The sequence below is a fragment of the Elgaria multicarinata genome, chromosome 17 (assembly GCF_023053635.1).
Source record: "Elgaria multicarinata webbii isolate HBS135686 ecotype San Diego chromosome 17, rElgMul1.1.pri, whole genome shotgun sequence".
NCBI lineage: Eukaryota > Metazoa > Chordata > Lepidosauria > Squamata > Anguidae > Elgaria > Elgaria multicarinata.
The window spans coordinates 27079805-27107294 of NC_086187.1; the positions used below are offsets into that span (position 1 = coordinate 27079805).

The 27490-nt window shown below is 48.8% G+C and overlaps 1 protein-coding gene across 1 annotated transcript; it reads left to right on the plus strand.

Annotated features, from left to right (window-relative positions):
- The first annotated feature begins 597 nt into the window (after positions 1 to 597).
- ALKBH5 (alkB homolog 5, RNA demethylase) lies at positions 598 to 21329 on the plus strand. Its single transcript, XM_063143248.1, has 5 exons — positions 598 to 772; positions 3790 to 4911; positions 12853 to 12933; positions 16261 to 16416; positions 17705 to 21329. Exons 2-5 carry the CDS (start codon positions 4184 to 4186, stop codon positions 17889 to 17891), a joined length of 1152 nt encoding a protein of 383 aa, XP_062999318.1. The 5' UTR covers positions 598 to 772; positions 3790 to 4183; the 3' UTR covers positions 17892 to 21329.
- Positions 21330 to 27490: the final 6161 nt, after the last annotated feature.

Below are 27490 nucleotides of genomic sequence, written 5' to 3' on the forward strand. Positions count from 1 at the left end.
CCGCATTCCCGGCCGTCAAGCCGTCTTCTCTTACACCACTTTTACACACGCAGCCTTCACTTCTGGTTTCCATTCGAACGTCGCCATCTGGGAATATCAGTTACATAATATACAATCAGGGCTCCGCTCTACCCTTCCCTCGCCTAGTCTCTATCGACAACCGGAAGTGTCTTTCCTTTCATTATTCCACCCTGTGTCCCTTCTCTTTTTTTGTTTTTTTTAAACCCCTCATTTAATTCGGACGTGGGAGATGATAAGGAATCTTGTCATATATTTAAATTCAAACTGTGTGAGGGAGTCAGTCTGGTCCACACCGGAAGCGTGCCGCTCTAGCCTCCCCTCCTACTCTCTATGTCGGGGGGGGGGGGAAGAGCCGCGCGTGCGCAGAAGCGGCGCCTCCGTGGTGGGGACGCTGCCTGCCCTGGCGTCGCAGCTGCTCCGCTTCCGTGGGGCGGAGGCGTGGCCTCCGTCGCGCCTGCGCAGCGGGCGCCGCTCCGGAGGGTGCGCCTGCGCAGTGGGCGCGGCTTGCGCTCTGAGGAGGAGGATGCCTCTGAAGTTATTTATAATGTCGGGCCGGCCGCTGGTGACGTAGCGAGGAGTTCGGGCAGCGGAAGGGGGCGAAGCGGGCGACGACGACGACGACGACGACGCGGCCTGCGCCGCCATGGAGGTCGCCGGGCCGGCGTCGCAGCTGGAGCCGGACTCGGGCGGCGCGTGCTGAAGGCGGGAGCCCCATGGCGGGAGGGCGGCGGCGGCGGCAGCAGCAGCCCCGGTGAGCCGGCCCGGGAGACCAATAGGTTCGGGGGCGGAGAGGCTCCTTCCCCCTCAGCCCCCCAGCGCTCATGGAAAGGGGCCCCCGCCCCCGCCCGCCCCACGCGCCGCGCGGCCCTCCCCTTTCTGTGGAGGCCAATAGGTTCGGGGGCAGAGAGGCTCCTTCCCCCTCAGCCCCCCAGCGCTCATGGAAAGGGTCCACCAGCAGCAGCACCCCCGCCCGCCCCACGCGCCTCACGGCCCTCCCCTTTCTGAGGAGACCAATAGGTTCGGGGGCAGAGAGGCTTCTACGCTCTCCCCCGTGGCGAGAGGGCTCTTGGCTTTATGCCCCCCTTCTCCCCTTCCTTTCTTCCATTTGGGAGGGCTGAGAGAGGGGAATAGGTTTGGGGGCGGAGGTGGGGGGATGCCCCCGTCCCTCTCTGCTCCCTCCATAGAAGCTTTCCCACACACACACCCGGGACCTCGTGCCTCTTCCCTTTCTGAGGAGACCAATAGGTTCGGGGGCAGAGAGGCTTCTACACTCTCCCCCTCCGCCGTGGCGAGAGGGCTCTTGGCTTTATGCCCCCTTCCTTCCTTCCTTCCTTCCATTTGGGAGAGGGGAATAGGTTTGGGGGCGGATGCCCCCATCCCTCTCTGCTCCCTCCATAGAAGCTTCCCCCACACACACACCCAGGACCCCTTTCTGAGGAGGCCAATAGGTTCGGGGGCAGAGAGGCTTCTAACTTCTCTCCTCTCCTTTATGCCCCCTCCTCACCTTCCTTCCTTCCATTTGGGAGGGCTGGGAGAGGGGAATAGGTTTGGGGGGGGAAATTCCCTTTCCTCTCAGCCCCCTGCTGTTCTTAGAAGGTCACACTCTCCTCCTTCCCCCCCCCCACCTCGTGCCTCTTCCCTTTCTAAGGGAGGGAAGTCAATAGGTTGTGGAGCAGGAAGGCTTCTTGTTTTCTTCTTTCCTGTTACGGGTGAGTTGGTGGGGGATCTAGGCTTCCTCCCTCCCCCTGCCTTTTGGAGTCTGTGGTGAGCAGGGGGCAATAGGTTGGGGGGCGGAGGAGCGGAAGGCTCCCTTCCCTCTCAGCTTGCTGCTATTCATAAACGCTTCTCCACCCCCCAAGCATGGCACATGCGCCTCGTGGCCCTTCCCTTTCTGAGGAGGTCAGTAGGTTTGGGGGCAGAGAGGCTTCTTCCATTCTTCACTCCCATTGTGTTACAGGTGGGTGGGCTGGGGCTTATGGTTTCCTTTTCTCTCCTTTTTTTTCCCTTTGGGAGACTGTGAGTGAGTAATAGGTTGGGGGGCAGTGGAAGAGGCGGCCTTTCCCTTCTCAGCCCCCCTGTCGTTCATAGAAACCCCATGTGCATGCTTAGCGCCTCCCCGCCCCCTTTCTCAGGGTGAGGGGTCAAGAGGTTTGGGGGGGGGAAGTGTCCTTGTTCCTCTGTTCTCTCCCACTTTGTTATGGGTTGGAGGGGGGACTTGCATCCCCTCCCTTTTTTTCTCCCTTTGGGAGACTATGAGGGAAAGACGGTAATAGATTTGGGGGTGGAGGAACCCTTACTGCCTCTTCCCCTTCGAGTGGGTGGGTGGGTGGTGTTGGATGGTAGAGAGCAATATGTATGGGGGCAAGCAGGCTTCCTCCTCTCTCTTTTCCTTCCCAGCTGTTTTGGGGAGGGGGCGGAGGGGAGGGGGCAGCCCTCGCGGCCTCCTCCTTTAGGAGACTGATGAGCCGTACATTTTGGGGTGGGGGGAGGTTTGGAAATGAGGAAATGGACGTTCCTCCCCTCTCAGCCTCCCACTGTTACAGAAAGGCCGTTTGTGTTCTCTGTGGGCAGGGAAAAGAGAGCAATAGGTTTGGGGGTCGATGGGCTTTCTTCTCAGCCTCTCTGCCACGCCGCCCTTACGGTGAGGTTCCCTTGGCCTTTCCCTTATTTTCTCTAGGTGAGTCTGGTGGAGAGAGGACAATTATTCTTCTAAAAGAATAACGTGGTTGTACTGGGACTCAACCGCCTTGAGTCCCAGTACTGGGGAAAGACAGGATATTATAATAATAATAATAATAATAATAATAATAATAATAATAATAATAATAATAATGTGTATCAGGGAGGGGAGACAGGTTTCTCCTCAACCTCTGACCCTTGGATCTTGTTACACATTCCTTCTCCCCCTAGCGGGGTGATAATGGGGTCTAGCAACACAGAAAAATGTGCCTTCCTCCTTCTTCTGAGTGAGCTGCAAGAGAGAAATCGGTATAGGGGCAAACAGCTTTCATTGTCGCTCTGTTCTCACCCGTAGTTGTGTGTGTGTGTGTGTGTGTGTGTTCCTGGCCTTCTCTCAACTTCTTTGGTAGAACGAGGGGCAGAGAGCGATGAATATGGAGACAAGGAGGGAGCATCTCTCCCTCTGTGTTATTTCTGTTCTGCGGATTCCATCCTTCTCCTGGAGGGAGAAGAGCACAGGGTAATACATAGAGGGGATGAGGATGGCTCCTGGAAAGCAGGGGGTGTGCTTTGCTAGCCTCCCCTCTGTGATGTGTGGGGCCGTCTCTTCCCTCTCAAAAAGGATGAGGTGGAGGGTGAGGAGCAAAGGAAGCAATTTCCTCCACGGTCTGCTGCCCTGATACCTGGAATGGGCAGCAGCAGGTGCCCCTCGTGACAGGAGCGGGGGCAGAGGGGAAATAGCTATAGGTGGGGGGAAAGAGACTGTGGAGGTGAGTGGACTTCCCTCTCAGCCTTTCCCTTCTGTTATGTGGGGGTCCTCTGTTCCTTCCCCCTCCCATTTCGATTGCAGCCATCTTTTCCTGCTCTTGTCTGGGGATGGGGAGTGGGGAAGGTCATGCTGGACCTGGAATTCATCCTGGAGCGTCGTTGCAGAGGGTGGCCGGCACTTACCCCGTGCTTGAGAAAAGGGCTGGCAGACGACCCTTCCCAGCTAGTGTGTGTGCATGCATGAACATTTGTGCCTTGCTTGTATCTCTTCCTCATGTCAGACCTTCTGACTGGATTCTTGCAACTTTTCTCCCTCCACAGACAAGGTGTGCTTAATTGCCCTGGGAAGTAAGATCGGATCTACTGCACGTGGAAACGTCGGTCTAAGCTTCTTCATCTTGTATCGCTGCCTGGAATGGAAGCAAATACATAACTTTCTTCGTGTTCTCCCAAGGACTTGTGTCCCCTTGCCCCTTTTCCAGGGGGCGAGGGGGGTGTCTTGGAAGGGTGGAGCGTCCGCCCCATCTGGAAGGGCACCTGGTTAGGTTTGCTCCCGGCCTGTAGGATTTCGTCCGTGTCTTGTTTTCCCCCTGGAGTTTATTCCACTTAGGATAGACAATGCCGTGAACGGCAGCAGCACTTTCCGCTCGCCAGCCCTGCGAACCGTGCGCCAGGGAGTCGAGTCGAGGCACCGGAGGCGATCGGGGAACCCGTCATGGCTGGGAGCGGCTACACAGACCTACGAGAGAAGCTCAAATCAATGATGCCTTACCGGGACAACTACAAGGGCGGCAGCACGCGGGAGCCTGCGGAGTCCCCCTATGCGGGTGTGGGCGGAGCTGCTAAGCGCAAGTACCACGAGGAGTCTGACTCGGAGCCCAGCGACTACGAGGAGCACCAGCGAGAGGAGGAAGAGGCCCAGAAAGTCAAAAGCGGCATCCGTCAGCTCCGGCTCTTCAGCCCCGAGGAGTGCACCAAGATCGAAGCTCGTATCGACGAGGTGGTCTCCCGGGCTGAGAAGGGCCTTTACAAAGAGCACACGGTGGATAGGGCCCCTCTCCGGAACAAGTACTTCTTTGGGGAGGGCTACACGTACGGCTCCCAGTTGCAGCGGCGAGGCCCCGGTCAGGAGCGGCTGTACCCCCGGGGGGAAGTGGATACGATTCCCGAGTGGGTTCACGACCTCGTCATTCGCAAGCTGGTGGAGCACCGGGTGATCCCTGAGGGCTTTGTGAACAGTGCGGTCATCAACGACTACCAGCCCGGAGGCTGCATAGTCTCCCACGTGGACCCCATCCACATCTTTGAGAGGCCCATTGTGTCCGTGTCGTTCTTCAGTGACTCAGCTCTCTGCTTTGGCTGCAAGTTCCAGTTCAAGCCGATCAGGGTCTCTGAGCCGGTTTTCTTCTTGCCTGTGAGAAGAGGCAGCGTCACGGTGCTCAGGTAAGGAGGCGCACCGCAGGCCTTTCCAAGTCTGGGGTGAATTTCGGCTCCTCTGCGGTTTGCCTTTTCAGGGAGCTGTGCCTTTTGCCTCACGTTTTTTTGAAGCAAGTTCTGAGCAATAAATCTTTTATGACCCTTGCTCATCTTTTGCAACAGCCATTATTTCTGCTTTACAACTCGGGGGAATGAAGCCCAAATGAGAGTGACCGAAGCAACTCTGTATTGGGCTTGCAGATTCTTTGGCGAACCAGTGGGCTTTTTTGGGGTGTGTGCTGCCTTCTACGATGCCGTCAGTCATTCCTGCTGACTGGAACGGCAGCTTTCGAACAGTCATCTGGGGATCCCTAGCATTTTCTCAACGAAAATGCCTATAGTGATGGGCAAACCTCAGAGTTTGTTTGTGATTGTTAATTGAAAGCCATGTGGAGTTGCAGAAGGGTTGGAGTTTATTCTAAGTTGTTCTCAGTTTGTGTGGGGCAAGAGTGAAGCCCTGGACACCACAGTCAGTTGTGGTGAATTCATTTTGTGAACCGCTCAGAGAGCGCCGGCTATTGGGTGGTATAGAAATGTAATAAATAAAATAAATAAATGAATAAATAAATAAATAAAATGAGTTATGCAGCTTAGAATGCGAGCTGTAGTGTGCATGGGATCCTTAACCGATAAATGTGTTGTGGGAAGACTTCCTTGAGAGGAAGATGTTTGAAAACCATTGAGGCAGGATTCATAAGAGCTGGAGAGGAGTTTGACTGAAACAGTACATAAATCATCATAGTAGTGTTTGAACCAATTACCTAAGGAGGTGGTGGGCTCTCCCACACTAGAGGCCTTCAAGAGGCAGCTGGACAACCCTCTGTCAGGGATGCTTTAGGGTGGATTCCTGCATTGATCAGGGGGTTGGACTCGATGGCCTTGTAGGCCCCTTCCAACTCTGCTATTCTATGATTCTATGGGTCTGAAACACTGCCATTGTGAGCCACCCTAATTGGAGAAAATGGTAGCATCAACCTTCCCAGAGTATAAAGCAAGGTAGATTGTTCCCTTCTTATCCCAGAGAGCAGGAAATCCAGAACAGTAACGGATGTGCGTGGGGGAAAATAGAAAGTTACACAATTGACCCCTTAACAACAAGAGCCAACACAAGACGGAGCATGACTGGTTTAGAAGGGATCTTTGGGCACTCTGCCCATACGCCTTAGTCAAGGCACTTGCGGAAAAGGGTCAGGTATGAGCTTGCACTCTGCCTCAGAGTCATCTTTTGACTCCCTGCAGGCAACTCTCTTGCAGCTTGAATTTAGATCTGGCCTGGAGCAAAGTAATTGTCTGAATGCAAAATGCAAATTGGTTTGAGAGCTGTGTGGCTGCAATCAATTCTCTACAGCAGTGTTTAAAAAAACAAACTTATCATGGAAGCTCTGTAATGCGCAACTAAACAGTAGCAAGTCTTAGGGGCAAGTTGAGCCTTGAACTTCCTTAATTCAGTAATTGATCTATGCCTTGACCCATGAGGCTGAAGTAGGGAAGGGCCTTTGCTTATTGTGAATGGTGCACAGGGTCATTTATGGCACAATCCTGTGCATGGTGTTACTTTTTTAAAAAAAAGGTCTACAACTCCCAGCATTCCCCAGTCAGTTGTAAATACAAAGCGAGGCTTATGAAATACTGCCTGCCTCGTTCACCTATGGCAATTAAGAATCACCCCCAGGCGACCAGATAAAGAACGTCACATCTAGTGGATAAGTCTTGGTTCTTTCTTGCCACTTTTTGGATCTCAGTTGTGCCACATATAGATATACGTGGCTAGGTGAGTTTGTAACCCATTTGCAGGACTGTGAAACTCCGTTATCTCAAGGCGGCTGAAAGCGTGCGTGCCAAGAGTCATGTTGGACTTCCTCACCATATAGCGCATCAACTCCAACACTGTTTTCAAGCCTGCCGTACCCACCATGTGTGCTTTTAAGGCTGGCCGTGCAATGACGTGTTGGCTTACCTGTTTCCTACAGGCTGGATATGGTAATTTCAGCAGACCTTTCCAAGGCAGATTCCATTGACTGCTACTCAGCAATCCATGCATTACTTTTTTCTGCAAGTCCCCTGCAGAAACGGCCCTTCTTCCTTCTCTCAAAAACTGAAAGCGGGCATACATAGAGGTAATGGCAGGTAGTCTTGCCTCTGACAGTTAGTGCTTGTGAAGCAGCGTCTTCTCCAGGTGGTAAGTGTAAAAGGGCGTGAAATGTTGGGTCGGGATAAGCTTGTGACGAACTGTATTTATAGCCTTTTAAGCCAAAGCCAGCTCTCTGCCAGAGTGAGTCAAACATCCCTAATGGTTCAGCGTTGCCATGGCAAAGGGAGGGCAACCAACATTTTTGGGTCCGAGGAGTAAACGCTTCTGCCAGTCTGAAAAGCAGTTTGAGAGGGTAACGCAATCCCCTGCTTGCATTTGTAAGACGATCGGCACATGAGCCAGGAAGGAGAATCTCTCCCTCACATAAACACAGCCTTGCACAATAGTCCAGGTGCATTAATAATGAAGAGACGCGAGTGCGTAGCTTTATCTCCACAGCGCCTTGCACACATTAACTAAGGTTCAAGAACTCTCAGGAAGGGGCTGAGCCACAACGTGGGAAAAATGAATTGAAACTTTGTCTGCTGCACTGAAACTTGATCTGAAGCATTTCGGTAGTAAGGTGGTTTCAGGAAGGCTAATAACAAGGAAGACTTCAGTCAGCTCTGACTTGCGTGTGTTGTAAAAAAAAAAGGGTGCATGATTCCCATCATGCAGTGGGCCATAGAGATGGTCAACTTACAGCTGACACTGCCCATTTTGTGACTTGATGTAATTTGTGCATAATAATACAAGTGGCCTGAAACATATGTCGATCGCTGACCTGGCTCTACCTCCACCCATCTCTAGTGGTGTAGTTATTGTACTATATGATGACCAAGTCCAAAATGACTCAACACGTGGCCTTAGGACAGCGGAGTAATACCTGTCGATGCATATCTCTGTGGCCCAACCGATATCCAAAAAGTGGGAGGAAAAAACCAAGACTTAACCCATTCATACAAACTTACTTCTCTGGTCACCTTGGAGGTGATTCTTACTTGCCGAAGGTGACCAGGCAAGCAGCATTTCATAAGCCTTGATTTATATTCATGGATTGGCTGCTTTGTCAGGATGGCAGGCTTTCCCGTGTATGAAGCTTTCTACTTCTGTGTGATGGTAACAAATTCCACATGTGCTTCAGAGTTCCCAAGTTGGAATATAGGAGAATACCTGCCTACATGAACCTTTGGTGAATGGATGTAAGTCCCTTCTTTGTAAAGCAGGTTGGCTGTACACAGTAACCCAGAGCTTTCCAAACTCTGTGTCGCGACACGTTAGTGTGTCAGCTGCAGTGTGTAGGTGTGTCACACGAACGTAACGAGAAACCTCTGAGTCTCTGTGAAATAAGCAAGACCAACTTGCATGCATTTTTACGCAGCAAAGGTGCCGATTAGTATGGTGCACTAGTATATTCCCCTTCCGTCATATCCGTGTGTGCACACCACGGTCGAGGGATCATACAGGTACTGCGCATGTGCAGTATGCATAATCGGGTCGAAACAGCTGATTCCGCGTCACTTCCGGTGACGCGGTTGCACCTGAAGTGACGCATTCGAGAAACTCCATTTCTTGATAGAACACCGTCTCAACCGCCGCTCGATCGCAGCTCGACAAAATTGGTTCATTGTGAAAAACCTTGGAAATGTATGTTATTATTTTGCAAAACATATTTTTAAAAATGTAAATGAAAGGTTTTCATGAGATATGTTGTGTCCCCAGACATTTCGTTATTACAATTTATGTATGTGTCCGTATCTCTTATAAGGGGTTAGTTTAACCTTCGGTTTGCTAGTAAAACTGAATTACTGTGTCGCGAAATGATGCACGTCTAAAAAGTGTGTCACCAACATGAAAAGTTTGGAAAGCTCTGTGCTATAGGCTTCCTCACAGGAAAGAAAATCTCAGAGTTCTGCCAAACTATGAACATTTGCTTTGGGAACAGAACAGGCTCCTCTGAGCAGACCCTGGCTCCTGGGGAGGGCCTTCCATCAGCTTGTTGCAAGCGCTCTCAAGAGCTCAAAGCAACGCTGGATTTTATTGAATGTGTCCTGGGGTGGGGAGTCCAAGAAGCACAATCGACTCCCATTCTCTGCACTTCTTTGCAGCGCCTGAAGTGTCACTTGTAGATGGTTCCCCCGTCCGAGATGTACAAACTCCAAATACAGAACCCAAGTCACAAGCAAACACTGCGAATATTAGTAAGAATAACATGGCAGTCATACGCTGAGGAATCAGGAGGCAAGAATTAGGAAGTTGCAGAAGGAGAAGAGGAGCAAATCCAATCAGTGTTTGCACACAGGACTACTGCAAGCAGAATGAGAACCGTCCCTCGGGCTTCTGCAGAATGTTCAGGCTGCCAAGAGATACCATTGACCAAGCAATATTAAGAATCATGTTGCCATAACTCACATGCCGCTTCTGTCTGGCTAGCTTCTCCCCTACCACCCTCCCAAGAGCAGCTGTATTTAGAATTGCTTACTCCCTCCTTGACCATGGTTGAGATCCAGCTCGCCCACGTGACTGGAAGCACTGGCCTAGCCCATTCTGGCAGCACCGAGAAGAAATGGAAGTGCCGGTTGTTCGCTCACTGAACTGGCCAACCCTGGCTTTCTGCCCAGGCCAACCTTCCTTGGCAGGCTGCCTTTTAAGTTAATGCTTAAGAGCGTCGTAGCTGCGGCACTCAAACCGAAGTAACCTTTGCATTTAAAGTGCGTTACTTGCTGATTGCCAGCTCCTTTCCTTGGAAACCAGCGTGCCAGGAACATGAATGTCAAAGCCTTTCATGATGACTTGTGGGCCTATGGCTATTCCTGACCATGCCTGCTCCTGGAAGAGACTCCTGGAAATGCTAGTGGTTGTCCTGGGGAACTGGCCCAGCGGATGTTATAGGTTGCTGCAGAGCTTTCCAAACTTTTCATGTTGGTGACACACTTTTTAGACGTGCATCATTTCGCGACACAGTAATTCAGTTTTACTAGCAAACCGAAGGTTAAACTAACCCCTTATAAGAGATACGGACACATACATAAATTGTAATAACGAAATGTCTGGGGACACAACATATCTCATGAAAACCTTTCATTTATATTTTAAAAAATATGTTTTGCAAAATAATAACATACATTTCCAAGGTTTTTCACAATGAACCAATTTTGTCGAGCTGCGATCGAGCGGCGGTTGAGACGGTGTTGTATCAAAAAACGGAGTTTCTCGAATTATTATTATTATTATTTATTTATTTATTTATATAGCACCATCAATGTACATGGTGCTGTACAGAGTAAAACAGTAAATAGCAAGGCCCTGCCGCATAGGCTTACAATCTAATAAAATCATAGTAAAACAATAAGGAGGGGAAGAGAATGCCAACAGGCACAGGGTAGGGTAAGCAGGCACAGGGTAGGGTAAAACTAACAGTATAAAGTCCACACAACATCAGGTCACTTCAGGTGCAGCCGCATCACCGGAAGTGACACGGAATCAGCTGTTTCGACCCGATTATGCATACTGCACATGCGCAGTACCTGTATGATCCCTCGACTGTGGTGTGCACACACAGATATGACGGAAGGGGAATATACTAGTGCACCATACTAATCGGCACCTTTGCTGCGTAAAAATGCATGCAAGTTGGTATTGCTTATTTCACATAGACTCCGAGGTTTCTCGTTACGTTCGTGTGACACACCTACACACTGCAGCTGACACACTAACATGTCGCGACACAGAGTTTGGAAAGCTCTGCTATCGTATGTTAGGAGGGATGAATCGTTTTTATAAAACTGGTAAGATTGGAAGTAGGGTGCTTTACTATTTTTTTCTGTAAACAAAGGTGGCAAGAAGGAATTTCTACGCGAAGGAGAAATTAGAACAGTCCACTTCCCTCCCTCACCTCATTGTGAGAAAGCATGCTGTCAGGCCACTGAGGTGGCCTACCGTATGTAATGTAATCCTCGATAGCCATAGTTGTGTTGTAGCTGTAGGTTCGCCCTACTAAAGTAGATGAGGTGGTCAGTTTGGGGGATTGGGTTACACAGGCAAGGCCAGAAGTGTGTTTTGCCCTCTCAACTAAAACCGGTTACATGAGGACATAAGAAGAGCCCTGATGCTGGATCAGACCAAGGGTCCATGTAGTCCAGCATTCTGTTCACACAGCGGCCAACCAGCTGTTGACCAAAGACCCACAAGCAGGACCTGAGTGCCACAGCTTCCTCCTGCCCATGTTCCCCAGCAACTGGTGCACATAGGAATACTGCTGTTAATACTGAAAGTATCATATAGCCATCAGGACTGGAAGGCTTACCTTCCAGCATAGCTGGTTGGGAGATTGTTGGGGTTGTAAGAGAAGGCTGCTGCAAACAGTGCCCATACTTCAGGTTGGCTTCCAAGCAGAGGAGTGCCACTTAACTATGGATAAAGTTAATGTTCATGAGCCCCCTCCCTCCTGCTGTCAACTGTAACTGCAGAGGCCACCAGTGAGGGAGGAAGCAGCAGCCAGGCACCTCTCCACCGTGCCTGGGTCCAGCTCCAGCTGAGAGCCCCCTCCCTCCTGCTGTCAACTGTAACTCCTGAACTTTCCAACTAAGATTGTAGTGCCTGAATTTGCTTTCCTTTTCCCCCTCCTCCCTCCCAATCCCCTTTCCTTTTGTGTCATGTCTTTTAGATTGTAAGCCTGTGGGCAGGGACTGTCAAGAAATACTTTTGTAAGCCGCCGTGAGAGCCTTTTTTGGCTGAATGGCGGCATAAAAATCCTTAAATAAATAAATAATAAAGTTCCAAGCAGCTGGGCAATCAGCCTTTGGTCCTGGAACCTATTTCTGAAACTCTTCTGTGCCAGAACTTGCTGCTGTTTCACAGCACCTGCCAGCTGGCTGAACACCAGAGTACTGATGAGCATGTGCAGAGCGACCTGTCATTTCCAAGTACCCTGAACACTTGAGAGGAGCTGGCCAGGCTTCCAGCTCACGGAAGCCTGACTTCAGCCGGACATGAGCCCCAAGCGTGGGCTTCCTCTTGAGTTCATTATTATTATTATTATTATTATTATTATTATTTATTTATATAGCACCATCACCGAGGCCACTATTACTGGCATCTTCACAACTATGTGGCATGTATTGGTGGGCAGCGATAGTCCCATTGCTTCACTCTTTTCCTTAGTGGCAGCAGTTCAGTGCGACTTTTAACTTCTGTGCTTCTACGAAGATGACAGGATCTTGCTTACAGCCCCTCTGAATATGAGCAGCAGTAGTGCCCTGAGTGCCATTAAAAGTGTCAGAATTATCTGGTGGTGGTGGTGGTGGTCAAGGATCTGGTTTTCAGGAAGTCCTGGCTGGGCCGTCACGGGCCTCCTAGCTATGCTGTGATGCGAATCCTGTTTGCCGAGGGTCTTGAAACGCCACCACCACCGCAACAAAAAAATGTGCTTTGTTCCCTTGAAAGGGGATTCATTCTGGGCCTTATTGTTTGGATGAAGTTACTGAGCTAGCTCCGTCTCCCGCCCTCTCTCTAGCTCTTGCGGTATGTTCCCTCCGCCCACTCCTCCTTTCTCTAGGGTTCTGTCTGTTCAGGTAGATCGTTATTTGAGCCCACTGGTCTCTCCATTCAGAGAAGAAGCAAGGTGGGAGGGGAATCTCGTGATGTCTGCCAACCGGTGGGCAGGGGACGTCCTGGGAAGGGCCGGCCGTGAGTGCATGTTACAGTTGTTGGCTGGGCTGTTCTATCCCCAGCACGTGCACACAGTGGGATGTTAGAAGCAGGAATAGCTACAGCCTTTTAAAAAGTGAGTTGGTTTGATCTGAAATCCCATTTGGTGTATTTTTTGTCTCCCGCAGTGGCTACGCAGCTGATGAAATTACACACTGCATTCGACCACAGGATATCAAGGAGAGGAGAGCAGTAATCATCCTTAGGAAGTAAGTGGTGAAGCTTCTTTGAAGAGAATGTAATTTGTTTATATGCTTCACTCCCCGCCCCGCCCCCCCCGAAAAAAAACCCCAGCCACTTTCACATTCTTATTGCTGCCAATAGTTGGGCAGCTGAACCAGGTACCAATTGCTGCGGGTCATTCTGTCTTCGTTCAGCGACCTTACTCTGCAATTGTGTGGCGTGTGTTTGTTCTTGAAAGCTTCCTGAAGAAGGGTGCAGCATTCCTATGGCTTTTTTTTTTCTCCTGGTGTTATCTCTTGAACCCTGGGAAATTGCAATTCTGACACTAACATCTGGCTCCGTTCCATCTCTCAGTCGGCGAAGCACATTGTGCCACGTTTGAACGCTTGAAAACGGGCACGTAGAAAGAATGGGTTAATCCCAGTAAAAGTCTCTCTCCTCGGGGCTTTTCAATAAGACAGTGCCTCCCCATTCACTCTCTCACAGTGTTTCATTCTCTCTCACGCACACGCTTGTGTACATCCATATACGCATCCAGTAGAGGAAAGAAACTCAGCGTTGCAATTCTGAGTTCTGTTTGCGCACAGAGAGGCTTAAGCACTTAAATAGATGAGGAAGCCTCAGCGTGGGGGAGTTTGGAAGCCGCTGGCTTTGCGGTCGACACCTAGAACTGGCTTAAACCTGAAGGCACTCAACCCCAAACCCCCAAAAAGAGACATTTGGGACCCTCACTTTGGGGTCTTATACATCTTGCTATCCTCTCAAAGCAGCAAAGCCTCACAGGCTGGGATTGCACCTCGAGAGGAAGGAAGCAGAAGCGTCCCCGGTCTTCTTTTGCTAAGCTATTACTGGCACAAGTAATGGGAGGAGTCTCCAGTAACCGGTATCAAAAAAAGGTGGTGGGGGGGGAGAGAAGCTTTTGGAAGGGAGTTCAGGGACTTCGGTCCTTGAGAAACATGACAACACAGAACAAATCGCAAGGGAGCCAGTGGGAGAGTTTTCACAACTCCTGTCAAGATTTGTGCACACATTTTGCGTGTGCAGCTCTGAGAACCCAGTACTTGCTGGAGAACGGAATTGTGTACGTAGCAAGGGAATGATCTGGCACTGGTTCACTTTGAGTGGAATTTTCCTGAGCAGCCTGGTTACCAGTGTGGTCATAAACACTTCAGGGTCGTGAAAGCATAGCAATATTTATGAAGCTTTCTTGCATGCTGTAGCCCAGGGAGAGTGGGCAGCGATCTTGGAGGCCAGGCGGGTGAAATGAACAAGGCAGAATCATGCGTAAGACCAAGTGTAAAAACCTGGCAGTCTGGCTCAGTTCCCAGCAGATTTTAGGAACAGCTTACAAGAGTCTTTCACTGTCCTGTTACTGTTGGGGCAACCTCTTGAAGGACTTAAAATTTATGGGGAAATGTATCTGAACAGCAACGGTAGCAAGTAAAGCATCTATGGGCAGGAGCTATGCATAGCATTGGATCTTGGATCTCTCGACCACTGGGATCTGGGAGATCCGGGTTCTGTTCCCACTCGGCTATGGAAACTCACTGGGTGACTTTGGGCCAGTCACAGGCTCTCAGCCCAGCCTACCTCAGAGGGTTGTTGTGAGGATATAGTGGGGAGGAGGAGGAGGATGTACACAGTCTTGGTTTCCTTGAGGAAGAAGGCAGGATATAAATGTAATAAATAAAATAGATTTATTACATTTAGATGGTTATGTTTGGGCATTCCGTCAGTCAACTTGTTCCCGTGACTGGTCAAGAATTGGTCGAGTATTTTTAAAACGTTAGAGCAGCTTTGAAAAAGAGAATGTAATACCAGGTTTGATACTTCTGCAAACATTAACTTTTTGAACAATGGATGACTTCTAAGCACTAACAAATTATTAAGTCTTGAACACCTGACAAGGTTTCTACAAATGTGAACAATTCACTGAACAGTTCTTCCCATTAGCAAAGTTCCCCTGTTGTTGTTGTTATTATTGTTAGATGAAATTTAAACAGAAGTAAAGCAAAGCAACGCCATCTTTAAAATAACAGTCAGCTTTTAAAGGCAGTTATGCTAACTAGGGTACAGGCCAATGCTGAAGCATCCTCTGGATCATGGCTTCATGGAATACTTCAGTGATTAGTTAACTGATATGCCAGTTTATTTATTTATTTATTTATTTATTACATTTTTATACCGCCCAATAGCCGAAGCTCTCTGGGCGGTTCACAAAAATTAAAACCATGATAAAACAACCAACAGGTTAAAAGCACAAATACAAAATACAGTATAAAAAGCACAACCAGGATAAAACCACGCAGCAAAATTGATATAAGATTGAAGTACAGAGTTAGAACAGTAAAATTTAAATTCTGTTTTCAGACTCGAATGCTTTACTTTCATTTTCTTATGGAAAGCTTCTCCAAGCGAATGCGGAATTCTGCTCCAATACCAGATTCTCTGCTTGAATCGTAGCAATGAGCGGGGTTATGTAATGTGTCCGTTCTGTGTTTCTAGGCTGCTAAGCAGTTTTAAAACACAACGTGGTAGATGTTTGGGCGTTGGAGATATGAACTTGCTTTTTGCGATGACGCTTTTGAGGCAGGCGTAGCAGCAGGGTCTTGGCGCTGAAGCCGGATCTCTGAATGGGGTTTAGAGATGGGGATACTGAGTGCCTCGGTGTAACCGTGATCTTTATGTCCTTTGTTCATCCTACAATGTAAGAGACGTGGCATCCACTCTCCGCACGCAGACTTGGTGCTTCTTGAACTCAGGACACCCCTTTTTAAGTAGTTGCTGTTATATAGCGGCTTCCCCAAATCAAAACGTGAATAGCTTGTTTGCGTGCACTTACTCCAGAGTAAAAGCCCAGATGATCCATCGGCTGCACTCCTTTCTGTCCCATGGCAGACCCTTGGCAAAGGGGAAGATAAAGGCCATGTAGGTCTGTAGTTCGTACAGCGTTTTCAAACCCAAGAAAGGAAAGGTACAAAGTCAACTACAACATCTTGTGATGGCGTTGTTTTATCGGTGCATCTGCTTCCAACCTAATTAAGGAGGTCAGTGGGTTGTTTTTCCATATTAAACTGCCTGTCATGTGAGGGTGGCACTGATCCATGTTTTTCATTGCTGCCCAGTCAAGATGCGTCTGTAAACTCGGTCTGAGAGAGGAGGGAGGCACTTCAAGTTCCGCCTCGCAACGGCTCGCCCCGTCAGAGGGAGGCTTGCCTTGTCTGCAGCCGCCCAGCAAACTTCAAAATTGGCTGTGATGTCACTACACAAGAAATCTCCCCTGGTCAGAGGCCTCAGGCATAAATTGGCTGCCACCAAAAACACCTTTGTGTGTGTGTGTCTCTCTCTTCCAGAACCAGACTAGACGCTCCCCGGTTGGAGACAAGATCCCTGAGCAGCTCTGTGCTGGTGCCGGGGTATGCCTCTGACCGTCTGTCAGGAAGCAACCGGGACCCCATCCTGAAGCCAAAGCGGTCCCATCGCAAAGCAGACCCTGATGCTGCTCACCGGTAAGAGAATCCTCTCCAAACAGAGTGGGGCTGGTGGTTGTGTGTATGGAGGGAGGTGGGGGAACCCTTTCTGGAGTCGCTCAGCTGCGTGGGCCCCATGGACTGAGTTAGCTTTCCGTGTGTGTGTGTTTTTCTTTCTGATTTTTGTTTATGTGATTTATACCTACAACTGGGACCCCCTTAGCTTGGGAGATCTAAATCTTTGCGCTGAAGTCCAAATCCTGGAATTAATAAATTATGCAGAATCAATAATTGTTTCCAGTTGCAAAAGTTACGTTTTGGTTTGGAATCTGGGAGTGCTGGCAAGGAAGAGGCGTAAATCGTTGCATTCCAAAGAATTTGCAGATGAACTGCCTGTGTGACGTGTGTGTCACTGAGCAAGAAGTGTGCGTGCGTTTGTGTGCATATGTGTGAGAGAGGGAGTGAGGGAGTGTAAAGTATGGATGTCTGTTTTTAGAGGCATCAACGTTACTCAAAAAATTAACGAACTCTGCCTAGCAGGAAAATGGAGGCTCCCAACATCAAAGACCGGGGGTTACAATTTGCACGCATTAGGGCCCAATGAATTGGGACCTTGCTGCCAGGGAAAAAGTCACCCAGATATTGTGGCACCTGGCTGACAGTTGTCAATCTGGATACTGTTTTATACAGTTTTTATATTTTTGATGGTTTAAAATTTTGTATGCTTTTTTTTTTAATGTTCACTGTTTTTAGCTTTTGTAAACCGCCCAGAGAGCTTCGGCTATGGGGCGGTATATAAATTTAATAAATAAATAAATAAAATAAAATAAATATTATCCCTCCCTCCCTCCTGGGGGTGGAGCAGAGGAGAGAGGTGGCGTCTCTACCCTGAGTATACAGCTTGGAGGCTTCCACAGTGTGTGTTACTACAGCTTGGATTGGGGGTTGTGCTGAAGAATACACACAACGCACACGCTTAAAGCATAGCAAACCTCTTTTGAAACCGAGGCGATTCAAAAGCAGATTGTGATAAGACATTCAGGGGTGTTTTCGGCTGTTCAAAGAAGCAAGAGGTCTGCAGTGCCGCTGGGCATGCCTGAAGTAGCTCACTGGATCTTCGCCCTGGTTGCCTGCCCTTAGCTTCTGGAAGAGAGGTCAGCATAGGAGCCCAAGTGAATAAGTCTGAACCTGCTGCCCACGTGGTACCTGATCAGCCCAGGAAGCAGGTTAAACTTCAGGCATACCAAACGTCTTTCTAATCCTCCCCTTGTTGGCCTGTCCATGTCTCTCTGTCTCTCTCTCTCTCTCTCTCTTTCTCTTTCTTTAGACCTCGGATTTTAGAAATGGATAAAGAAGAGAACAGGCGCTCAGTCCTCTTGCCCAAACACAGGAGGCGGAGCCATTTCAGCTCCGAGAACTATTGGCGGAAGTCTTACGAGTACACGGAGGACTTTGACGAAGAGGGAGAAGGTGACGAGAGCCCGGCCCGGAAAGTGAAAATGAGGCGGCATTGAGGGGTCCTTTTGACACCCCGCCCCACCGCTCCCAGGATCTTACAGCTGATGAGACTGGTCTTCAGGCTGTGAAACTGTCTCTCCTTTCTTTTTTTTCCCCTCCTCCACCCCCCAGCTAAATTCTCATCTAGCTTCAAGTTTGCATTGTCCCCCATCTCACCTTTTAGGCTGAAGAACAGCTGGAACAAATCTGGCTTTCCTTTTCCTTTTCCTTTTTTAACAGAGGCGTCCATACCGACAAGGATGCATCTGGTGCCACCTGCCTTCCTTCCCTCTCTCCCCCCACACCCCCGGGTGGCTGGGCACGCCTCACAGTGGAGGCCACGTTTTTTTAAAAAGGAAAAGAAAAGCTATGTCGTTCTCTGAGGTGTTTGGGCTGGAGCGGGTTTTGAAGATGCCAAAAAGTGACGCGTTTTGAGTTTGCTGAGGGGTTGCGAATATATATCCCTCTGGGTTCTGATGCTGCTGCTTCTTCAAAACGTTCTAAATACAGCATTTGATCCACTTTGCACGGGGCGGAACTTCCTCTGTGGCTCCATCCTGCACCAAAGGGCTCCTAATTTCCGAAGCCAACCCCCGTGTGATTCCCACCCACCCCTCTTGCTATCGTTCAAAAAAAATAATAATCCGCCTCTCTTCAGCAGCTGGAAATGTAAAACCTTTCAAACACCTGTCTACGACACCCAGATGATGAAGCGTTTAGGACGTGTTGCACTTTAGTGTCAGGGTTTATTCCCCCCCCCCCCCCCCGTTTTGTGTGTTCTGTGAAATGCCATATAATTCCCCCTCCCTCCCCCAACCCTTATTACTTGCTTGGGCTAGCAAGCACCTGTGTTTTCCGCGCTGCTAATGAAAAGGATACGGTCTGTTTTCTCTTTCTGTGAAGGATGCTCGGCAGTTCCGCGTTTGGGCTGCCGTTTGAGGGCTCGTTGATGGGTGGGAAGGAGCAACTCTTGGAGGGAGATGCTGCTTGGCCAGAAACCCCCAGGTTCTGTTGAATCCTTCGCACTAACAGCATCGGGCACAACGCACCGGGCAGGTCTCCAGGGTCAGCCTCACTGGAACGAACGGGGACTGCGTGGGTGCATACCGTGCTCACCTGTTTTAAACGGAGCTTGCCGAGGAGAGGTTTCCGATTGCATTGTGCCTGTACCCGGTGTAGACGTTTCTCTGTTTCGTTATGAATTAATTTCTCCCCCCTTTTAGACTATAAGGCTTCCACAAATACTGCTGTCTCGTCTGACACTTGAAAATCAGTCTCCCGTGACTGTTTCTGTCCTTAAAGGCAGATCGCGGCGTTGAGACTCCCATGCCAGGCAGGGAACTGTGTTGGCAGGACTGAGTCTCTTTGCCCTTGATTCTCTTAACCTGGGCAGGTCCCTGGTGACAGAGGTGTGGGGCTACCACATGGCTGTGCTGGAACCTGCCTTCTTTGAAGCAGGAAGGCTTAGGCTGTCCCACGCAGGAGGCAGGAGTAGGGGTGAAATGGCATAACTTGCTGCTTCAGTGCCTTCAGGAGGTGGGGACAACCTAGCATGCCGCACGTCCGCCTGCTTTTACATCAAAAGCCTCTGACCCAAGGCCTGTTAGTCCTCATGTCTGGATCTGCCACCCCGCCTCTAACATGCTCAGTGCTTTTGCTTTCCTGCATGAGCAAGCCTTGAAAAGCAACCCCTCTTGCCATCAAAGAGCGCAGAGTTGAAATATCAAGTCTTCTCAATGGCTGTAACGCTTTTCTTCTTTTTTTGCCTCGCTTGCTACAACAGACCTGCCCTTATGTATCTTTACGTTCCTTTGCCCTGCTCTCAGATCTAAGGAGTGTGCTGCTGCCCCCTGCTCACACCAGTTGCATGTGCCTTTTTAGCCTGATCTGTTTACCTGGTAATAAACGCAGAGTCCTGGAACACTTCGGGGCATGTGAGGAGATTTTGCCCCTGGACTCCTTGCCTCGCAGGCTTTGTTCAGCAGGTGCTGCCCACCAGACTGCGAGCTTCTCAGGGGAGGAATCGGGGCGGTTACCCAGAGCAGTGTTCCACCACGTAGCAGTGGTTGGGTCGATTTCGTACAGATCCGTCGCGGCCTCTTGGTCCGACTTGCCGTCAAAGCACAACCTTGGATATCTGGAGGCCTTGGCTTCGTAACACACCAGCCTTGAGCCGTCTTTCAACGTTCCCACTTGCCAGGTAGATCAGGAAGTGTGGGGCGGGAGAATGCGTTGAGCTTGATTTTGGTAGCTCCTCCCCACCTTGCTGTTTCCTGGAGGGTGAGGAGGAAGTAGAACACAGATGGAACATGAAACACAACACAGAAAGGTCCTAAAGCACCTTGTTCTGTGGTTTAGAGCCGCTCTGTACGTGGTGGCCTGGGAAAGTGTAAGGCTGTTCAGGACTTCCTTTCCCTGGAGCGCCTCATCCAGGTTGTGTAAGGCAAAAGAAAGGAGTTTTAGTAGATGCACAGTCCTGTGACAAATCACCCAGCATCTTCCTCCCTAACCTGCTGCCCTCCAGGTGTTTTGGACTCCCCCAGCCAGCCTGGATTGTGGGAGTTGGCGTCCCAAACACCTGGATGGCGCCAGGCCGGGGAAAGCACCTTCCACGTTTCCCACTACCAGGGCACTTCTTTTCCTGGAAGGACAGGGCAGACGCCTTCGGGCCCCACCCTGCTTGCAGCTACGCCCCATTCGTTCTTAATTTTTTTCCGCTCTACGATTAATGGCAGCCGAGACAAGTTCAGCGGAGGACAGGGAAGGGGGCTGTGTTTCAGGCCTGCTTTCTCTGGCCGACAGCTGAGCTCCGTCGCTGTGCAGCCGCCGGGGACAACCGGGTGGCAGCAGAGCTCGGTGGGCCGTGCCGCAAAGCCGCGAGGCCGCGTGGTCACCGGCTGCACTCCATTTTACTTTCTTCTCTTGCGTGCCCCCTCATCGTCTTTGCCGCCAGCAAAACCCTCAGACTGCTTTCCATCTGGTAACCTCGGTAGGAAAAATGACACCACCAGAGATCCGTTACCTTATGTGGCTTTTGCACCTGTCTAAAATTCTGGCTCCATCTGTCAAGAAAACCCACAGAGGTAAGGGGGCTTGCCAGATGTCTTCCCAGTGGGGGCTTGATTCTCTCGGAAGGTCATGCAGGAAACTGAACTGGGGGGCGGGGAATGCACGCATGCCCTCTTCCTCCTCCCCGCCGAGACGTGGTTTTTAACATCTGGTGTGGTGGTTGACCCAGTTATAAGGCCCAGGCTATTCGCTCCACGTTTCTAAGGTGGAAAACGTTGACAAGATGACTTAATTCCTTGTTTTAATGCTGTTAGTGTGATGTTGAATAGCAGCCATCTCTGGAGAAGGGTTCAGCCACAACCTGTCTTCAGGTTCAAACTCTTCTGAACCTTCAGGTTTTGCATGGCTGGGATCCATTCCCAGTGATTCGCTGACTTTGTTTTCTTCTTTTAAAAAAAAAAAAAGCGCCAAGTGCTGTTGAACTTGACTCAGAAGGCAAAAAAATAACAATAAAAATTCTGTTTGCTCTAAAATGCGCCTGGGTTTCTCTCCCTTGCACCCCCCCTCCTCCCCCCTCCTCCAAGCACACACTTTAAAATGAAATAAAAGTTCTGGCTGACTTTTTTGTGTTTTTTTTAAATAAATAAAAATTCTAATTTTTTGTTACAAATGAAATAAGTGGCAATATTTTTTTCTGTAATTTTTCATAGGAAAAAAGTGTGATTTGTAAACAAATTGTACAGTTCTGAAGTTTGAGATACACAAAATAACCGTACTGCGTGGCACGCTGTAAAGGGGGGAGGGAGGGGGAGAGAGATTATTTTCCGTACAGTACAGTGTATTTGGGGAGAAATCTTTTAATTCGGGTTGATTTAGGAAGAACTATAGTTCCCTGTCAGGGTTTGAAATTTCTTTTTTTTTTTCTTGTATAGAATGCTGCATTTAACTAAATAAAAGCCGAAAGCATCACTTGATTCAGTCTGGTGTTTGGATATATGAGTTTTTAACCATGCGTAAGGTAGGCCAGGATTATCTCTATTTTGCAGATCAGGGGGCACGTAGTTGAGGCTGACAGTGTGATATTATTATTATTATTATTTATTTATATAGCACCATCAATGTACATGGTGCTGTACAGAGTAAAACAGTAAATAGCGAGACCCTGCCGCATAGGCTTACATTCTAATAAAATCATAATAAAACAATAAGGAGGGGAAGAGAATGCAAACAGGCACAGGGTAGGGTAAACAGGCACTGGGTAGGGTAAAACTAACAGTATAAAGTCAGAACAAAATCAAGTTTTAAAAGCTTTAGGAAAAAGAAAAGTTTTTAGCTGAGCTTTAAAAGCTGCGGTTGAACTTGTAGTTCTCAAATGTTCTGGAAGTATCAAATGATAATGCACTTAAGTGCTCTCTCAGCGCCCACCCTGCTGCTGAGTTCGTGGCAGAGGTGACATTTGGGCCATATGCTGACTGGTCCACAGCCATAACCATTGCACTACACCGGGGGTGAATGGGTGGGTGCTGGAGCATTTTTCAACCCAAGGACCGGATTCAATTTCAGAAAAACTCGGTAGTTTTCCACTGGTTTAGTTTGAAGCTCTGGGCTCATCTACACCAAGCAGGATATTCCACTATGAAAGCAGTATATAAAAGGCAGGAGCCACACTACTGCTTTATAGCGATATCGAAGTGCACTGCAGGATCTACACTGCTGCTTTATAGTGGTACTGAAGTGCACGGACAACTGTTGGGGCCCAGGACACATCTGCACCAAGCAGGATATAACACTATTGTCAGTGGGCCCCAACAGTTGTCAGTGCACTTCAATACTGCTATAAAGCAGGAGTGTGGCTCTTGCCTTTTCTATATCGCTTTCATACCACTTTCATCGTGGAATATCCTGCTTGGTGTAGATGAGCCCTCTGACTTTCAGTAACTTAAGATTTAGGAGAGGCATCTCAGCCTTTTACAATGGGATGGGACTGCAGAGAACCCAGGAACTACCAAATGATCAGAGGAAGAGGCGATGGCCCCCCTATTTAGCCACCTGGATGGAGGTTCTGAAACTCTGCATTATACTGACCCTGTTCAGAAGACACGCTAAGCCACGGTGGTTAAGCATTTTGCGCAAAACATCACGGCTTAGCGTGTCGTGTGAACCATCCCTAACCACGGTGGCTACATAACCACGGTTTAAACCCGCTCACTAACCATTTGCTGCAAAAGGGTTAGCGGCTTAACCATGGCTCATGGTGTCATCTGAACAGACCCGCTGTCTTGCTTTCCAACACTGAATTTGCTTCTGCCGCCAGTGGCTTAAGTTCCAAACCATACAAATGGGATGTAAGCTCTTGCACCCTGTGGACCAGTTCGTTTCTAAGGCGTTGCTAGGGCTTGTGGGGAATTGTACGGCACTTCCCGGCGATTTACAAAAGATTTAAACGTTAAAAATGATATACAAAATTGAAAAGCATAAAAAATACAACAAACTATACACAAATGATGGAAGCGGCAGGGCAAAAACATCTGGAGAGCCATACGTTCCCCCCACCTCTGCTCTATAGACTCCCATGCGTTGTTTTAGACTGTGAGCTTCTTGGGGTAAAGACCTTCCCTCTATCATGCAGATTCTTGGTGCCATATCAGTAATGGACACCACGCCAGCTCTAGCCAGGGATTTGGTGCTCAGTTCTTTTTAGAGTGTTTGGGAAGAGGTTAGGATTAGGAGTGTGCTCCGCTCCATTACGGATCCCCGGATCCAAAGCGGACCGGTCCGATCTGGACCTCCGAAGCCAAGTTCCAGAGTGGATCAGGGGAGGTCCAGGTCAGCCTGAAGCCGTTCAGACCGGTTCAGAGCCAGGTAAGTGGGGAGGGGAACTTACCTGGCTCCCCTGTCCGCCGCCGCGGTCCGTGCAGCGACAGCAGCAGAGCCAGGTAAGGGGGAGGGGGCTTATTTGGCCCCCATTTTGTCCCCCTTTCCCCACTCACCTGCCTCCACCGTCTGCCGCGGAGGCACGTAAGTGGGGAAGGGGTAGCAAAATGAGGGCTGAACATCAATTCGGACCTCCGGATCTTGCAACGGAGAGGATCGGGGGAGGTCCGGATCGACCCAAACCAGTTCGGGCCTGATCCAGAAGGTCTGGATCAGGATCCGAACCGGTTCCGGGGGCCCTGTGCACAGCCCTAGTTAAGGATATCACTGTGTCATTTTTGGCACCATCCTTGCACTGAATGGTCATGATGAGCAAAGAAATTGAGATCCCAGCCAGACTTCCCTCCTAGAAGGCTGCAGAATGTGAGTTTCAAAGTGTCAAGCAGGCTTTTGAACAGGTGTGTTGAACCTCAAGCCCATGGGCCAGGTCCTGAGGGCCAAATTCAGCCCTCCGAGTTGCCCTAGATGGCCAGGCACCTTCCCAGACCACCAATCGTCCATGGGTGTCTGCACTCTTGCACATTTCTCCCCCATACTAAAAGATTGAAATATCTCTCCTGAGATTTAATTATTGACAGGAGGACCTTAAACTACAACATGCTGGCATTTGGGGCCTAACCTCTTTTACCTTCAGCCCAGCCTGCTACTGGAATGCTCCCCCACACACACCCCTCTTCCAAGACCTCCAAAATTGAATTCATCCCTCTAGGTTCCACATCCGCTCCTTTGGAAACCCGGCTGTGTGTTAGTTACCCTGTTAACCCACAAGATGGTGCAAAATGCAAAGTCAAGTGATGGGACTCCAGTGCTGGAGAAGCTGGCTGGCAGGGGACTGCTCAGGCATGAATGCGAGGCTGGAATGGGCAAAATTCACATTGCAAATAAGAGGTGGGGTAAAGAGGAGAAAGTGTCCGGATCACACAGGGACAATGAGGGCCTCCTCTGAATCATAGAATCATAGAATAGCAGAGTTGGAAGGGGCCTACAAGGCCATCGAGTCCAACCTCCTGCTCAATGCAGGAATCCACCCTAAAGCATCCCTGACAGATGGTGGTCCAGCTGCCTCTTGGGTGGGAGAGCCCACCACCTCCCTAGGTAACTGATTCCATTGTCATTCTGCTCTAACAGTCAGGAAGTTTTTCCTGATGTCCAGCTGGAATCTGGCTTCCTTTAACTTGAGCCCATTATTCTGTGTCCTGCACTCTGGGAAGATCGAGAAGAGATCCTGACCCTCCTCTGTGTGACAACCTTTCAAGCATTTGAAGAGTGCTATCACGTCTCCCCTCAATCTCCTCTTCTCCAGGCTAAACATGCCCAGTTCTTTCAGTCTCTCTTCATAGGGCTTTCTTTCCAGACCCCTGATCATCCTGATCATCATTCAAGACCCCTGATGCCATCATTCCCATGTTTTCCCCACTGCTGCTTCTACCTTTTTTTTTCTTTTTTTCTTATACCCCCAAAAAATGTTAAGAAAGAAAAGACAGAAGTTTGCATTTTAACCTTCGTTCCATCTGCTACTGAAAGAGTGGTCAGTGAGACTGGGACGAGTTGAATGACGGATGGGTACCTTGGGAAAACAGATGATGGAGTCAGGGCAAAGTTCAAGTGTCTTTAATTAGCTGACCTTTGCCACTGCCATCAAAGTAAGTCGCTGGCCCTTCTCTCTACGGGGAACATTGTCTTGAGGGAAGGATGGAGCACATGGCTTTACTAACGTGTGAATTAAAAAATACCTGTGCTCTCAGTGGAGCTAGGGTGGGGCTGAAGCCTAGCAGCTTGGGGGCAGAGCTAAGGTGGCCGAAGCCAAGACTTTTCAATTGGGCAGTGGATTAGAGCCTAGTGGTTTGGATGAGACAGGGCCTTGGTACATTAGTATGAGAGGCTGAAAAGGTCTTTCATGTCTACATATGCATCCCTCGAAGTACATGGCCGAACATCCTGAGAACTGTGAAATTAGTTTTGTAGACCAAAGGGCTTCAGCTCTCAAGGTAAAATCCAAATGAAGCCCTATTTTAGTCTACTGTAGACCCATTGAAATGATTGGGACATGTTAGTTGTGACTAATTTAAGTCCCATTTATTTCAGTGAGTCTACTCTAAGTATGACTTGAGTTAGATTCCACCCTAAACTCCCCCATTTAGCACAGCAAACTCTTTTTGAAAGGAGTGGGGGAAATCATTGAATTGTGATATACACATTCACAACCCCTTTTTCCCCAAAGATACCAACGCTGCTATCTTTCCGGCGCCAGGTTAAGACTTTCCTCTTTGCCCAGGCATATGGCGGCACATCTTAATCACCCACGTTTAGTTTTTAATCGTTTTTAATGCTTTATTTGTGTATGTTCAGTGTTTTAGAATTTTAAATTTTGTATACTCGTTTTTATCTTAATTTTAGAATTTCTGTAAACCGCCCAGAGAGCCCTGGCTATGGGGGTGGTATATAAGTGTAATTATTAAATAAATAAATAAAGGGTAGCTGTGTTAGCCTGTTGGTGGGGAAAAAAACAAGTCATGCGTCATCTTTAAAGACCTGTCAAATTTATCATGACGTACGCTTTCATGGATTGGAGCTCACTTCATAATCCTCTATCAGTAGGTAGGTATGTACAGAGGTGTAAAGAGGAAAAAAATGTACACAGTGGGATCAAATGGCTATGAAATGGAAAAAGTAGAGTTGCAGCATGTGCAGCAAACAAGGAGTCCTAATTTTAAGATGATGTAGCATCACGGTTTCCATCTATTCCCTATGTGGAGGCCCCTCAATTCTTTTTCATGAGTTCCAACCAAATACAGTTGCCTATATCTGAATAAACCACACACAAAATAACACATACACCTTATATATGTATGTATGTATTGTATATTATTGCATTTATATCCCGCCTTTTTTTCCTCCAAGGAACCCAAGGCAGTGTACATAATCCTGTGCTCCGTTTTATCCTCACAACAACAACCCTGTGAGGTGGGTTGGGCTGGAGTCTGTGGCTGGCCCAAAGTCACCCAGTGGGTTTCCATGGCCGAGCGGGGACTAGAACCCGGATCCCCTGACTCCGACACTCTAACCACTACACCTCACTGGTTCTCAATACCACCCAATAAGCTATGCAACTTGTATTTTCATTCTTTCATTAAACCGAGAGCTTTGAACTGAATCAGCGATAGGCTTAAAAATGATCATGACTTCCTGGTCAGTTTCTTGTGAATACTGGTCTGGATGGACCCTTGGTCTGATCCAGTAGAGCTCTTCATATGTTCTTAATTATAATTAGTGACTTTATTTCATTAGTGGTCTTGTTATATTATGCATGTTCTCTTTTTTTTCCTGTTGCCACTATTTTTTATATTGTGTTCCAAAATAAAACTAATGGCAAAAAAGGGAAGTTTGTAACCAATTCAATTAAATTAAACTTTAAAGGTTTGCAACAACAGCTTTAATCGATGTAAACACAGCCATCCTAGATATGCTAAGTTAATTAACATCTGGCAGTGGGAGGGGAAACCATTATCCTTATTCATCCCCAAGTGGATGGAATCAAATGTCTTTAAATTCTTAAATCACCCTGGAGTCTCCCTTTGTAGTTCCGTTTTTGGAGAACGGTAAGTTTCAGGTCATTTGTGACGTGTCCTGGGAGGTAGAAATGCTCTCCCTGCAGTTCATGAACGTTGCTGTA

Excerpts from the sequence above, each read along its gene's own strand:
- ALKBH5 (XM_063143248.1), top strand. The coding sequence starts at position 4,184 with ATGGCTGGGAGCGGCTACACAGACCTACGAGAGAAGCTCAAATCAATG. Across the intron at positions 12,934-16,260 it reads GCAGTAATCATCCTTAGGAA|AACCAGACTAGACGCTCCCC; the intron begins GTAAGTGGTGAA and ends TCTCTCTTCCAG. Across the intron at positions 16,417-17,704 it reads GACCCTGATGCTGCTCACCG|ACCTCGGATTTTAGAAATGG; the intron begins GTAAGAGAATCC and ends CTCTTTCTTTAG.